This window comes from Leptopilina boulardi, unplaced genomic scaffold (assembly GCF_019393585.1).
Source record: "Leptopilina boulardi isolate dan_hultmark-lab unplaced genomic scaffold, ZJU_Lbou_2.1 LbouV2_266, whole genome shotgun sequence".
NCBI lineage: Eukaryota > Metazoa > Arthropoda > Insecta > Hymenoptera > Figitidae > Leptopilina > Leptopilina boulardi.
In genome coordinates, this window is record NW_026137825.1 from 3,558,604 (window position 1) to 3,573,599 (window position 14,996).

General features: G+C 28.1%; 3 protein-coding genes across 4 annotated transcripts; all 3 read right to left on the minus strand.

Moving 5' to 3' along the window:
- Positions 1 to 2,789: 2,789 nt before the first annotated feature.
- On the minus strand, positions 2,790 to 5,734 carry LOC127281284 (phospholipase A1-like). Its single transcript, XM_051304916.1, has 4 exons — positions 5,532 to 5,734; positions 4,391 to 4,759; positions 3,770 to 4,012; positions 2,790 to 3,370 (listed from the first exon to the last, which is right to left on the minus strand). The coding sequence occupies exons 1-4, from the start codon at positions 5,581 to 5,583 to the stop codon at positions 2,871 to 2,873; spliced, it is 1,164 nt and encodes a 387-aa protein (XP_051160873.1). The 5' UTR covers positions 5,584 to 5,734; the 3' UTR covers positions 2,790 to 2,870.
- A 1,168-nt stretch (positions 5,735 to 6,902) lies between these two features.
- Positions 6,903 to 9,159, minus strand: LOC127281283 (pancreatic triacylglycerol lipase-like). 2 transcript variants are annotated; one of them, XM_051304914.1, is made up of 4 exons: positions 8,991 to 9,159; positions 8,317 to 8,688; positions 7,912 to 8,154; positions 6,903 to 7,532 (listed from the first exon to the last, which is right to left on the minus strand). In XM_051304914.1, exons 1-4 carry the CDS (start codon positions 9,040 to 9,042, stop codon positions 7,030 to 7,032), a joined length of 1,170 nt encoding a protein of 389 aa, XP_051160871.1. In that variant the 5' UTR covers positions 9,043 to 9,159; the 3' UTR covers positions 6,903 to 7,029. The 2 variants fall into 2 exon arrangements, with proteins under 2 accessions (XP_051160871.1, XP_051160872.1); XM_051304915.1 differs by having other exon boundaries at positions 8,335 to 8,688; positions 8,991 to 9,156.
- Positions 9,160 to 9,769: 610 nt separating this feature from the next.
- Positions 9,770 to 13,685, minus strand: LOC127281281 (uncharacterized). Its single transcript, XM_051304912.1, has 4 exons — positions 13,566 to 13,685; positions 11,970 to 12,962; positions 10,985 to 11,722; positions 9,770 to 10,920 (listed from the first exon to the last, which is right to left on the minus strand). The coding sequence occupies exons 1-4, from the start codon at positions 13,578 to 13,580 to the stop codon at positions 10,279 to 10,281; spliced, it is 2,388 nt and encodes a 795-aa protein (XP_051160869.1). The 5' UTR covers positions 13,581 to 13,685; the 3' UTR covers positions 9,770 to 10,278.
- Between the last annotated feature and the right edge of the window lie 1,311 nt (positions 13,686 to 14,996).

Here is a 14,996-nt window from a genome sequence, read left to right on the forward strand (position 1 = left end):
TAAAACGCAGATTACTGCGAATTATCTCGAACGCCTCCTCCAGAGCCATCATGCCATCCTGAACGCCTCGGCTGATATTTTTTTGCTTTTTGCAGGCCTGGCGCATGCTTTCCAGGACCTGCGGGATGACCTGAAATTGAGCAGCAATATTATCTTCAAAGCTGCCCGTTATTTCCACATTAACTTTGCGTTGGCCCCTCCCAAAATCCGTGGGGCCTGCAGCAGTACTCACGAGGAGACTGCCGGGAGTATTGTCCCCTTTCGGGGTTCCTCCTTGGGGTAGTTCATTTTCTACTGTACTCATTTCATATTTGTTTCTGGTTTTGGTCCACGCCGGGTATTTCATTTCCCCGGTACCACCTATTTCTAGGAGGCATTCCCCTATCCGCCACCCGGGGACGCGCCACGATGGGGGACCAGCAACCCCGCACGGGATTATTACCTATTATTGTTTTATTAAATAAAAAAATCGGACAAGTGCGAGTTACACTCGCACTGAAATCGAGGGTTCCGTACTCGAAGCGAACTTATTTGGTATAAAAACAAATGTTTAAAAAATATGTGTTGTATGACAACTAATATAAGTGATACAAAAAAGGAACAATTTTGTAAAATTAAAGAAAATTGTTCCTCTTCGTATCACTTATATTAGTTGTCATACAACACATATTTTTTAAACATTTGTTTTTATACCAAATAAGTTCGCTTCGAGTACGGAACCCTCGATTTCAGTGCGAGTGTAACTCGCACTTGTCCGATTTTATTTTTTAAAAAATATTTTACTAAAAAAATATAAGAAACATAATTTTATTTCAACTCGCAATATTTTTATTGTATTTACATTTTAAAAATATATTGAATATTAAATTTTATCTTTCTAAGTCAAAAAGAGATAAAACTTAAGATATTGATATAAGGCTAGTAGCTGCTTGTCAAGGAAAAATCGAAAGTTATCTAAAAAATAAAATTTGTTTATTAATTCCAGAAAAATCAACTCCAATCATCCTCGCTATATTTTTTTTGTAATCTACACGTAAAAATACGTCAAAATATATAAATTTGAATCACTGTAGAAAAACTTTTTTCGTTTTTTGCGGAAAAATACATTTTTTTCTGAAATTTATCATTTTTCTTCAAAAATTTGATAAAAATTGATCATCAACTCCAATCGCGCTTACATTTTTTCCCTGTATTTTTCACGCAAAAATTGAGTTTTACAGCAAGTATGAACAGTCTGGATTGAATATTGTGTGCGCTAGGGAAAATAAATCATTTTTTTCGAAATTTTTGATTTTTCCTTGACAACGCTATGTAAATTAATCCGAATCAAGTTCGCTATAATTTTCCTGTAATTTTCACGTAAAAATACGTAAGTGTGTCAAATTTGAGCTCTTTATGTCAAAAGATGTGGCCGCTAGGGGGGGGGTACATACTCATTTTTAGGTATTTTTCGTAAAAATTCATGGTTTTTTCTTGACAACGCTATGATAATCAACTCCAATCATGCTCGCTATATTTTTTTTGTAATCTACACGTAAAAATACGTTAAAATATATAAATTTAATTTCCTTTAAATAAAATTTTGTTCGTTTTTGGTGGAAAAATACATTTTTTCCCTAAAATTGTCATTTTTTCTTGAAAAACTTGATAAAAAGTTAATCATCAACTCTAATCGTGACCGCTTTTTTTCCCCTGTATTTTTCCCGTAAAAATACATTTGTATACTAAATATGATCTGTCTGGGTTGAATATTGTGTGCGCTAGGGAGAATAAATTATTTTTTTCGAAATTTTTGATTTTTCCTTGACAACGCTATGTAAATTGATTCGAATCAAGTTCGCTATAATTTTCCTGTAATTTTCATGTAAAAATACGTAAGTGTGTCAAATTTGAGCTCTTTATGTCAAAAGATGTGGCCGCTAGGGGGGGGGTACATAGTCATTTTTAGGCATTTTTCGTAAAAATTCATGGTTTTTCCTTGACAACGCTATGTTAATCAATTCCAATCAAGTTCGCTATAATTTTCCTGTAATCTACACGCGAAAATACATATGTGTACTAATTTTCAGCCCTCCAGATAAATTTATGTGGCCGCTAGGGGGGGGGTACACGATTTCAAAAAAACCGATATTAATAGGGTTCCGAACCGAGTACGGAACCCTAAAAAATTTCAGAAAATTAAAAAAATTATTGTGTGAAAGGAAAAAGTATTGCAAATAATTTTTGGTATCACATTGCCCCTGACAAATGTTAATTCTGATTACACGAGCGCTGAAGACAATCCTCAATTTCTCAAATGGCGAAATTCTTTTGTCATACATTTTGTTATTTGGGAAATCTTAAAAAAAATTATCTTGCAAGATTAGAAAGTTGCAAATAAATTTTATTCAATTAAAAAAAAATATATATATATGTATTATTAGATAAAGAAACAATTATAGTTAATTTAAAAAAATCATTTATTGAACAAATAACTTAATTTTTATAAATTTTTAATTAAAAAAATTTTTTTCACAAAATTTAATTGATTTTTAACAATAATTATAAAGGAAAATTTTTTCCTAAATCCCAAATTCATTTGAATTTTTAATTTTTAAAAAAAGTTGCCTAAATATTAAATTGTTAATAATAAAAAATTTTTTTTAATATTTTGAATATTAATTTGAATATCAATAGAATATTATAAATCAATATAAGAAAGAGACAAAGAAGAAAAAACAAATAATTTTTGAAAACCTCAAAAAACAATCAGAATTTTCTTATAATATATATTATACTTTTATTTTCTGGTTTACAAAAATAATTATTATATACATAATATATATTTTACTATTTTTGTATAACTTATTGTTTCATAATTATAATAATAATTAGTTGTAACATAAATGTGTGCCAAATAAATAATTAATAACATTATAAATGCACATTGATAATTGTGACGTTGAACATAATTTTTTTTGAGAAAATTTACCAATTGCATAGGGAAATGTTGCTTTTGTATAAAGATAATACTTTCCCTTTTGTTTTGGTATATGATCAATGCCACCCATTATTGTTTCATAATTTTCACATTTATTTGCTTTAAATGCATCAAAATTTTTGCATAAAATTGAATAGAATGAATTTGTTTTATTAAGTGACGCGGCAAAATATTCATACGATGTTGAATGTGAACATGCACTTTCAGTGATGAATTTACAGGCACATTTTGGTTGATGAACACCACCATTTGGATAAAAATCATAATCACCAATTTTTTTAATATCGCCCAGTACACTTGTGTGAATAATTTGAACAAATTCAGCATCATCTGATGAAATACGTTCACTGGCTTTTGTATTGATAAAACATGGCATTGCGGGATCCAATCCTTTTTGAAAAAAATTTTAAAAATTTAAAAATAGTAAAATTTTTTTTGGAATTTTTAGATACTAAAATTCCAATTCGGATTTTTATTTGCATAAATTGTTATTTCAATGCTTAAAACGTGTGAATTTTTATTCGACCGAAATTTAAAATGTCCGAACAAACATAACCTACAAAAACATTTCGGCGGGATTTTTAAAAGTAACCAATCAGAAGTTGAGAAAATTGGTCGAATTTTAAAAATCCCGCTGAAATCTTTTTTGTAGGTTATCTATATAAAAATATTGGATAAAGTAAAATAATTCTGTAATGTAAAAATTTTGTCAAAAAAAATTCATTGATCAAAGAGTTTTTAAGTTGAGTAAAAATTTTTTGGGATAATTAGGTTTTGATTTTTATGTACCGTAAATGTATTTGACTTTATGAGCAGCAGAACTGCTGGCAATGCCCATTACATGCGCACCCAATGAATGACCAACAAGTGTTGTTGTATTTGGATTCATTCCCATATTTTCTAAAAATGTTATCATTGCTCCAACATATTCGCCAACTAATTTCACATAAAATGCCGCTATTGGATAAAAATCACAGGCAAGATGACTCCAATCAATTATAATGACATTGCAGTTAGAAAAATTTAAATAGGCTGTTCGAAAAAGAAATTCAAATTTTATTATTTAGGCGAATTTCTTCGTTTTTTTTTTTCTAATTTTTATTCGCACGAATAATTTATGGTAAAATTCTTGATCGAAATTGCAAATGACCGAACAAACATAACCTAGAAAAACAATTTAGGCGGGATTTTGAAAATTAACCAAACAGAACTTAATAAAATTGGTTCAAATTTTGAAAATACGACCGAAATTTTTTTTTCTTTTTAGGTTATGTTCGTTCAGTCATTTAATTCGGCAAATTTGGTTAAATAAAAATTTGAAAAAATTAAAAAATTAGATGCGAAATGAAAATTCAGTTAAATATAAATTTAACCTGAAAATTATGTTAAGGAGTGATTAAAAATTGAAACCTTCTTTGACAAGTTCACATGACTGTGCAGTGCTAGATGAGGTGAAACCATGTGTTACAAAACGAGTTGGACGATTTTTATCAAAATGACTCGCCGCCAATGATGTGCTGTCATTAAAATTTAATAATTCATAATTGGGATTTAATTCGGGTGTGTAGAGATAAAATTTGACATTTTCATTTAAATCCTCTCTATTTCTTGTTACACCTGCTTCGGGAAGTGAAAAACTTCTCAAATATGGTTTGTTTGCACCATTTTCAATGTACAATGATTTATGTGGAAATGTATCCTCAATACAATCGGTTATATTGTCCCTAATCTCAAGCATGTTCAATGAAACATTGTCTCCCAAAATTAAACATAGTTCAGCTAGATATAAATTAAAAAAAAAACAATTTTTTAAATTAAAAAAAAAGAGTGGAAATTTTTTTTTTAATTATTTAATTTAGATTAAAGGAAATTTCGAATTAGCGTCTGCTTTTCTATTTATTTAAGGATAGTGCGCGCGCAGAGCTGAAAGAGTGGGGGAAACGATTCAGATTGGTTAGTCCCCTCTACTGACTTGGTGCGCGCGCAACTTGTTTAATTTATCGGTGGTGGGGGACAAAACACTGAAATGACGCTAATTCAATAAAAAATGATTATTATTAATTTAATATTTATTATATTTTTATTATTTTAATTTAATATTAATTATTATATTATTATTAAATTATTAAAAAAAAAATTCTAAAAGAAAAATTTATTTGATTCAAATAATCGGCAATTGACTACTATCAAATAAATATTTCCTTGAACCAAATAATTTTTATTTAATTAAATAATAAAAGAGAAGATATCGATCACTTTTAATTTTTATTTAAATTAAATATAAATTATATTTGAATAATTTTTATTTGAATTAAATAAATTGTACTTGAACCAAGAATTTCTGTATTTGAAATAAAAATACCATTTAATTGACTCAATAATTTATTTAATACAAATAAATATTTATTTGATAATAGTCAATTAACCTATTCAATCAAATAACTTTTTTTACAGTATAATTCTTATTTTTTTTAATTATATTGCCAGTGCATTATTAGTTGAATTAAATTTTGAAAATTAACAAAAAAAATTTCCCTATTTTTATACTCACCGTTTGTAAAATGAATATAAAATAGAATTACAATTTGAAATTTATTTATCATTTTTTAATTTTTTTTTTAATAGAAATTTTTTTTTTATTATCCAACTGGTTTTTGAATTGCCGAAAATAAAATGTATAATAATTTCTATAACAAATTTTCTAATAAAAGGACACGATATATACAATGTCGACAAGAACTAATTGAAAAATGTTGAATAATTTTTCAAAAGTGGATTATTTTAATGGTTCGTTACACGTTATCAATATGTTTTTTTATTTTTTAATTGTGAATTGTTATCGGTATTTAAATATATTTGTATACAAACTTGAATATTAAAATTCTTTTTTTCTATATCTGCCAATGTCATTGTATTAAGGTGAGGGACTAGGTGATATTCTAATACATCGTAATTTATACATTGTTATTGGTAGACAATTTTTTTTTTTTTTTGCATAATATAAATTTATAAAACTTTAGGGAAAATTTTTTTATTAAATTTTATTTCAATTTTAAGTCATTAGGAATATAATTAATATAAGGAATAGACGAAAAAGAAAATACAAAGATTTTATTGAAAACCTCAAAAGACAATAACATTAAAAATAATTCTTCTGCAAAATCATTGATTGTAGAAAGGAAATTTAAATTTCGCGCCTAAAATCTACTCTGTTTTATCGATCCATGAGTAATGTGATACAAGAAAATAAGTTTAAAAAAGTTTTCTTTTTTTTATATTAAAAAAATAATTAAATGTTTGTTGCAGATTTTCTTTGCTCAGTATTTTTGGTTATGGCAAACTGTCAGCGCCTCTAGTGAGAATCAAGTAAATTATAGACGATCAAAAAATGGTTACCAACCGTTGCAGAGCCATTTGAACACCTTTTTTACTCACCGGACATCAATGGCGCTTCGGTCGCATTTTAGAACTATTGCTGTTAATGACAAAATTCCTCTGACGTTCTAGAAGAGGAAAACGTCTGCTGAATATGGTAAGTCGTAAAAATTAAATTTAATAATAACATTAAATATTAATATTTAATAGAAAATTATTTCAATTAGACAGTATTTAATCTGAAATGCTACTAATAACAAATATTAAATTAAGATAGCTTCCGTTATGTCTATAGAAATTCTACTGTCACTTGAGAACATAACCTATGAAAATTTTTTATAAGCTTTAGAAAATATGAATATAATAATATAATTAATATAAGGAATAGACGAAAAATAAAATACAAAGATTTTATTGAAAACCTCAAAAGACAATTTATTCGATCGATTTTTTAAAACCTTTATTCATTGCGTTCATTCCGTTTGCCTTTGAACGCGAACTTTCGGTACGCTCAAATAAACTAAAATGTTTTTTTTATTATTTTTTTTATACAAAAATATTAATTACAAAGTATAATATTTTCATAATTTTTGTTTATTTCAAATTATTGTTTAAAGAAAATAACTTTTCAAAAAATCAAAAATTATCCCAAATTTTCTTTTTATAATTAATAATTAGTTGTAACATAAATGTGTGCCAAATAAAAAATTAATAATATTAAAAAAGCACATTGACAATTGTGTCATTGAACATGATTTTTTTCGATAAAATTTACCAAATGAGTAGGGAAATGTTGCTTTTGTATAAAGATAATAATGTCCCTTTCGTTTTGGTATATGATCAATGCCACCCATTATTGTTTCATAATTTTCACATTTATTTGCTTTAAATGCATCTAAATTTTTGCATAATATTGAATAGAATGGTGGATTTGTTTTATTAAGTGAAGCGGCAAAATATTTGAATGCTGTCGAATGTGAACATGCACTTTCAGTGATGAGATTGCATGCACATTTTGGTTGATTGCGTCCACCATTTGGATAAAAATCATAATCACCAATTGTTTGATTGTCACCAAATATACTTGTGTGAATTACTTCGACAAATTCAGCATCGTCTGGCGATATACGTTCTCTAGTGTGTGCATTGAGAAAACACGGCATTGCGGGATCCAATCCTTTTTGAAAAAAAGTAAAATTTTTGAATTTTTGATTACTAGATTTCCAATTTGGTTTCTTATTTGCATAAATTGTTATTTCATTTCTTAAAACGTGTGAATTTTTATTTGACCGAAATTTAAAATGTCCGAACAAACATAACCTACAAAAACATTTCGGCAGGATTTTTAAAAGTAACCAATCAGAAGTTGAAAAAATTGGTGGAATTTTAAAAATCCACCGAAATCTTTTTGTAGGTTATCTTTGTAAAAATATTGGATAAAGTAAGATAATAAATTCTATAATGTAAAAATTTTGGCAAATAAAAATTCATTGATCAAAGAGATTTTAAAATAAGTAAAATTTTTTTGGGATAATTAGGTTTTGATTTTTACGTACCGTAAATGTATTTAACTTTATGAGCGGCAGAACTGCTGGCAATGCCCATTACATGCGCACCCAATGAATGACCAACAAGTGTTGTTGTATTTGGATTCATTCCCATATTTTCTAAAAATGTTATCATTGCTCCCACATATTCGCCAACTAATTTCACATAAAATGCCGCTATTGGATAGAAATCGTCTGCTAGTTGACTCCAATCAACCACAATGACATTACAGTTAGTAAAATTTAAATATGCTGTTTAGGAAAAAAAAATTTATTTTCAATTTATCGATTAAATGAATCTTAAAGTTATTGATTTAAAAATAAAAATTTATTAAAATTATTTTAATATTGGTAAATATTGTAGTTTTGGAAGCAGTAAAAAATTTTTTTTTTCTTTTACACTGAATATTAAACCTTCTCGAACAAGTTTACATGAGGATCCAATTCCAGAAGACATGTAACCATGTGTTATAAAACGAGTTGAACGATTTTTATCAAAATGACTTGTCGTTACTGATGTACTGTTATTAAATTGTAATAATTCAAATGTGCCATTTAATTCCGGTGTGTAGAGGAGAAATTGAACATTTTCTTGTATGTCTTTTCTATTTTTTTGTACGCCTCCTGCGGGAAGTGAAAAACTTTTTTGTTGTATTTTATTGTTTTTGTCATTGTCAATGGAAAATGATGCACGAGGAAAAGTATTTTCTATACAGTCGGTTATATTGTCTTTTATATTGTTCATTTTTGTTGTAAAAGTTTGTCCCAATAATAGATGAAGTACAGCTAGAAATTAGAAAACATTTTTTTTTTAATTTATAAAAGAAAAAGCGAAATTCAATTAAAATTAAATTTTTTGTGCCGAAAAGTGCGCGGACTAATCCGGAGTAGTGGGGGTAACGTTTTTGATTGGTTACTTAGTGCTGTCCCCTCTACTTTCTTGATGCGCGCGCAACTTATCATTGCAGCTTTTATTAAGTATTTTAAAACTTTTAAATTAAAAAATAAATTTAATTAATTATTAATATTAATTATTATATATTAATTTTTTCTTAATTTTTTAAATTCATATTCAATTTTATACTCACCATTTGTGAAATGAGGAGAAAATAAAATTACAATTTTAAATGTCTTTATCATTTTTTTTGTATTTTTTTCTTGTATCTGTAAGAAAATAAACTGGATTTGATTTAAAATTACCCCCTCAAAAAAAAAAAAAAAAAAAATTATTTTAATAATTCCTAATAAAAAAATTTTAAATGAATAAAACTTTAAACGACACGATATCGACAAGAACTAATTGAGAAATGTGGAATTTTTTTCTCAAAACTGAATTATTTTAAAGGTTCGTTAAACGTTATCATTAAAAATTGTCAATAGGAAAATTTATTGTACTGGGAATTTTATATCTTTAATTTTTTTTTTTTATTTCTCATTAAAGGACCGTGATCATTATGTTATTATTAAATTAAAAAAATTACACTCGATTGATAAATGTAATAAATTTCATTTTTTTATCATCGAATTGTAAGTGAAAATTTGAAATGCTAAGAAATAATAATTAATTTTCATTAAAATTTTTTTTTTTATTAAAATACGACACTTAATTTATACATTTCCTCATTTGTTATTTCGTTTCTCTCTTTTTTTATCACTTTGTATTTGTGTTTCGGTTTTTATTGTCAATCGTTATCTCTAATTACTAACTTATGTAAACATTGTTTTATAAATTTTTATTTTTTTGTAAACAATATAAACAATTGATTTTTGACCATTTTGTAACTTTAAAAAAAATTTTTCTAAATTGAAATAACAAAAAATTAAGAGGAGGAATAAAATGCAAATGGATTAGAAAAATAATTTGGAATTCCGTGGGAAATTCTATTTATTTAACAATAAATATAAGTTTTTATTACACACTAAATAACAACAGGGAATTCTTTCCAATATTCCGGAAAAGAAAAATCAGTCGAAATTGAATTAAATAATATTAAATTTGAATTTCCGTATATTTAATATAGCGAATTTTTAAATCTTATTTTAAGGGGTAAAAGAAATTTGTTGTCTATAAAATTTATTAGTTTATTAGGTTTTGATCATAGAAACGAAATTTAAATTTCGCGCCTAAAATCCACTCTGTTTTACCGACCTATGACTAACGTGATACTAGACAAGAAACTCAGTTGGAAAAAGTTTTCTTTTCTTTGGGAGTATTTAGACTTGTGTTGGCAGAAAAAAAATTCATCGACCAAAACAATTTGGTTCTAGTCCTATTCAGATTATTGTGGACAATCAAATTGTTTTGATTGGTAAATTTGTTTTCTTTCAACAAAGATGTAAATGCTTTTTTTGTTCGGATTTAATTTTTTTTTTTTATCAATTATCCCGATTTCCATAGAAAATTTCATCGAATTCCTTCTCATAATCGGAGACTTCTAAAGTATGTGATGGAATTTTAAGTCCAAGATCAGTATCATATTTATACTGAGTCTCGGCAACATACTCGTAAGGATCAGTTTCATAATTGTGTTCATTCTTTTTTTGTTTATTGTAACCATCATGATAATTCTCTTCTTCGCTGTTTTCATTCTTTTCGTAACTTTGATTATCATTAGATTTTCTTCTTGATTGTCTTTTTAATCGATAGGAACGTCTACTTGGTTGTGCTGCTGGTTCTAATGGAATATTGGTTGTATTTTCATTTTTAACCACTAGTCTCCTTTTCTTTTTTATTTTCGAAATATCATCAGAAGGTGCAGCAATAGGTTGTTTGTCCAATTTTAAGTCCTTGCTTGTGAGAGGATTGTCAAGAATTTTTGTCTCGGGATTTTTTATATACATACACTCCTCCTGACGGAGTCCATTGTCAGTGATACATTGATAGCATGTCATTTCGTTTTTCATAGTTTTCTTGCATCTCGTTCTATTTGCGGTTCGATCGTCCTTTAACAATTGCTCCAATTTTGCTTGTTTTTGTGAAGCTCCTAAAAGTCCAAGATCAACTTTGGCGTGTTCGGGCTGAAATTTGGAAAATAGTTAAAAAAAAGAAACTGCCGAAGGAAGGAAAAGTTAAAATAATTACCTGATCAGCTTCGCCTAGAAAAACTGTTCCGCGTGTATTTGAATCGGCAGTGAGTTGGATTTTTCGATTCGGATAGGAGACGGTTGGTTTTATCTCAGTAGCATAAGCTTCTCGGGAATTTTCATCGGAATAGGCATCTTCTCCACTGTATTCATCCGAATTTTCCGTGGGGCTTCCAAAAGATTTCGATTTTGAATAGGCAAATTTCTTGTCGTCTGGTTCATAAGAATAGGAACACGATTCGGAGTCTTCGCCTGTTTTTGGATCTTTGCAGATTGAGCACACCATTGAGTCTTTTTCGACTTTTCGACAATTCTCCGAATCTGCGTTTTTCAAAATTTTCTCCGATTCAGAACGTATATAGTCAACGTGATCGGGATTGTAGTCGTAATTTTGATTTTCCTTGCTGCTACTGCTGCTACTCTCGTCAGACGATGGAGATTCGAGACTTTCGTAACCCGAATAGGCGTCTGGATTTTCGTAACCACTGTAGTCCTCTTCATCTTGGGAATTATCGTCTGAATAGGTGGTAAATTCTTCTGGATCTGAACCTGATACTTCTTTGTCATCTTTGTCATTAACTTTCTGCTGTTTTGATGATTCTGGATAACCAAATGACTTGGACCTGGTGAATTTGTAGATTTTCTCATCAGGTTCATAATTGTAGGTGCATCTTTGGGAATTGCCACCTGTTTTCGGATCTTTGCAGACTGTACAGATTTCCGAGTCCTTTCGTACCTTTTTGTGGAACAAGAAAGTGTTTTTGATTTTAATGCCTGGGAATATCTGAATAATTCTGGATTTACTACTTGGAAAAGTAATCGGAAGGTTTATCTAATTCTAACTGATGGGACTAATTTCGGAAATAGGATACTTTCAACAATTCTAATTCTGGAGTTACTAATGATGCGAACAGAAGTAATTTCGGATGTTTCTAGCTTTAGAAGTAGTTAGCGAATAATATCTGTAAATAAAAATAGATTACCTGTCTACAATCTGAAGATCCAGCGGCATTTTTCACATTTTGTGTGGGCTGCTCATCCAAAACATCAGCTTCTTGCTCACCGGATTCAGTATTCTCGTGAATTGGCGCTGGCTTTTTGCTATGAGATTTCTTACTATTCTTCGGTTTACCAATTGAATGGGAAGTTGAAAAGGAATAACTTTTCTCATTAGGATCCGCAATTTGTGAACATTGCTCAGACTTGCCGCCTGTTTTTGGATTCCTACACACCGAGCATACCATTGAATTCTTGTAGACCTTCTGACACGATTCGCCTGCTTTGTGATCGATGGAAAATTTTCTTGATGCATCAGGCAAATAGTATTCCTCACTGAATTTGTACGGTGTTTTTGATTTCTCATCCCTCTGCTGCGTAGGAACATAAGCCATTGACACACTACCAGCTTGATAATTGTCTGATCTCCGAAATCTTGGGGGAATAGATTCGAAAATTTTATCCGATGACGACTTATCGGGTTGAGAAGAATAGGAACAGTACTCGTAGGTTGATCCTCTCTTGGGATCCTTACAATTGTAGCATGTCATTGACGTTGGTTTTAATTGTCCATCAATTTTTGTTTCCTTGGTCTTAATTTCCTGACAATTGGGTTCGGATTTAAGGAATTTTGTATCCTTGTCAGTTAAGTGGGAGGAAATGGTTTTTTTGTAATTTTTATCCTCCGTGGGGATTTTTTTTGTGTTTGAGAAAAAGGAATCTGATGATGATGATGATGATGGTAAATAGTCGCTGTAGGTTGGGATGTAACTGGAACCGTGTTCCAAATTGTCATAGGGATAGGTGTAGGCATAGTGTGCTATTGTTTCTGATGCTTCGGGTAAATATGAGGGAAAATCATCGAGGAACCAGGGTTTTAGTGGAGGATGTTTGGCATCATTCAGATTTATAATCTTGTGTAATTCGTGATCGATATCGGCCATTACAGTCGAAATTCCCGCTACTATTATCAAATATTTCTGAAAAAAAAATAATTTCGAATACAGTTTAATGAAACAAGATATTAATTAAATAAAGAAAAACAAAATATTATTAATATCGAGGACTAATTAAATTCTGTTTTAATTCTATCATGCGCAGTAGAGTTGTATGCAAATCTGATATGCGCAGTAGAGTTGTACGCAAAACTGACATGCGCAGTAGAGTTGTACGCAATTCTGACATGCGCAGTAGTATTATACGCAATTATGTCATGCGCAGTAGTGTCGTACCCAATTATGACATGCGCAGTAGTGTCGTACGCAATTATGACATGCGCAGTAGTGTCATAAGCAATTCTATCATGCGCAGTAGTGTTTTTTTGCAATTTTAACATGCGTATTAGCAATATTACTTATTAGTAATTAAAAAAAAACAAAATAAAATATAAATAATCATAAAAAATAAAGTAAAAAAACAGAATAAATTATTAAAATACTTAAAAAGCTAAAATAAAAATTAATATAAAGCAAATTATTATTCTATTACTATTTTATTTATTTTTTATTACTTATTATTATTATTATTATATGAAAGTAATTTTTTAAAATATTTTTAACACACAATGCAAAAAATGAACAAACCTTGCAGAAATCCATAATAAATGATAGCCAATCATTGGCAGATGTTTGATATAAAAAAAAATAACAATTTCACGTTTAAATAAAATGAATAATCGATACACACATTACTTTCTCATAAAATGACCACGCGCCCGTTAAAGAATTGCTTTTATATTGACTTGCTTGTTCATAAGAGTGGAACAAAATCTCCTTTAATATCCCACCTCGAGATTTTAAAACAAATTGTAAAAGTACAATTTCAATCGAGAAATGTGACAAATTTTTCAGCCGTGAAGACAATAATTTGCAATCGACAATCGATTACCGAAACAATTAGTTGAATCAATTTTTTTTTTTTAATTTTATATAATAATTAAGGCACGTGGATGTCGAATAAAATTAGCGTTCACTAAAAAAAACTATCAAAAGTTTCAATAAATATTATTATAACATATCAACTTCCTTTTGCGGTTGTAATATATATAGTAATCGATTATATTTTTGTGTAAATTTTGTAAGTCTATTTTAAAATAATTATGTGAAATAATTTTTTGTATAATATATTCATTAATTAAATTATTAATATTTTATGTTAACTTATAAAAAAAATATATTTTTTATAATTTATAAAATATTTATTCGTCTATATTTTTAATATTGATATTGTAAAATTTAATTTTACGTAATATTTTAATTATTATAGAATTATTATAGAAAAAATTTGTTATCTGAATTTTTTTCTACTAAAAAATGGGGGGAGGGGGAAACAATACAGTGAAAGCTATGGAGATCAATGGCCCCTCGCGTCACTGGATTTTGTATTAAAAAGGCGTGACACTGGAACTCCCAATACAATTATTTTCACACTTTATACTTTTTTTTTTACAATGTAAAACTCTCCATTTGTTATAAGTCGAGGGAAACAAAAATTATGTAATGATACGGAATCATTTTTGTTCATTTTCATGGTTAAAAATTATTATCTAAATAAAATTTATAGTTTTTTTTACTCAAACTATTTTTTTTATAGAAAAAAAGGATTTTCCAAATTTGAAAATAAGTGAAAATAATTTATAAGTTAACAAATTTGTTTCCCACTCAAACTCGGGTTTTTTTTTATTCTATGAATTTATTACAAATAAAATTTAATTAAAAAAAAATTAAAATGTTTTTGTTAATTGTAATTACATTTTTTTTGCTCTGAAATATTTTTCTAAAATTAGGTTACATTTCAGTGTTTTTTGTGTAAAATTTTGAAATTTTTTTTTTTATATTTTGAATAAAAGAAAATTTTAATTTTCTGTATTATTTATTGAAAAACGAAGTGAAATGTTTCGCTAAAAACTATTATAAAAAGAAAGTGTAAAACTATAGAAAAGTTTTTCTTTTTTTTTTTTTTTGAGTAAAACTCTCCCCTTGAGAGATCGATAATGAACCAAAAGAAACGTAAAA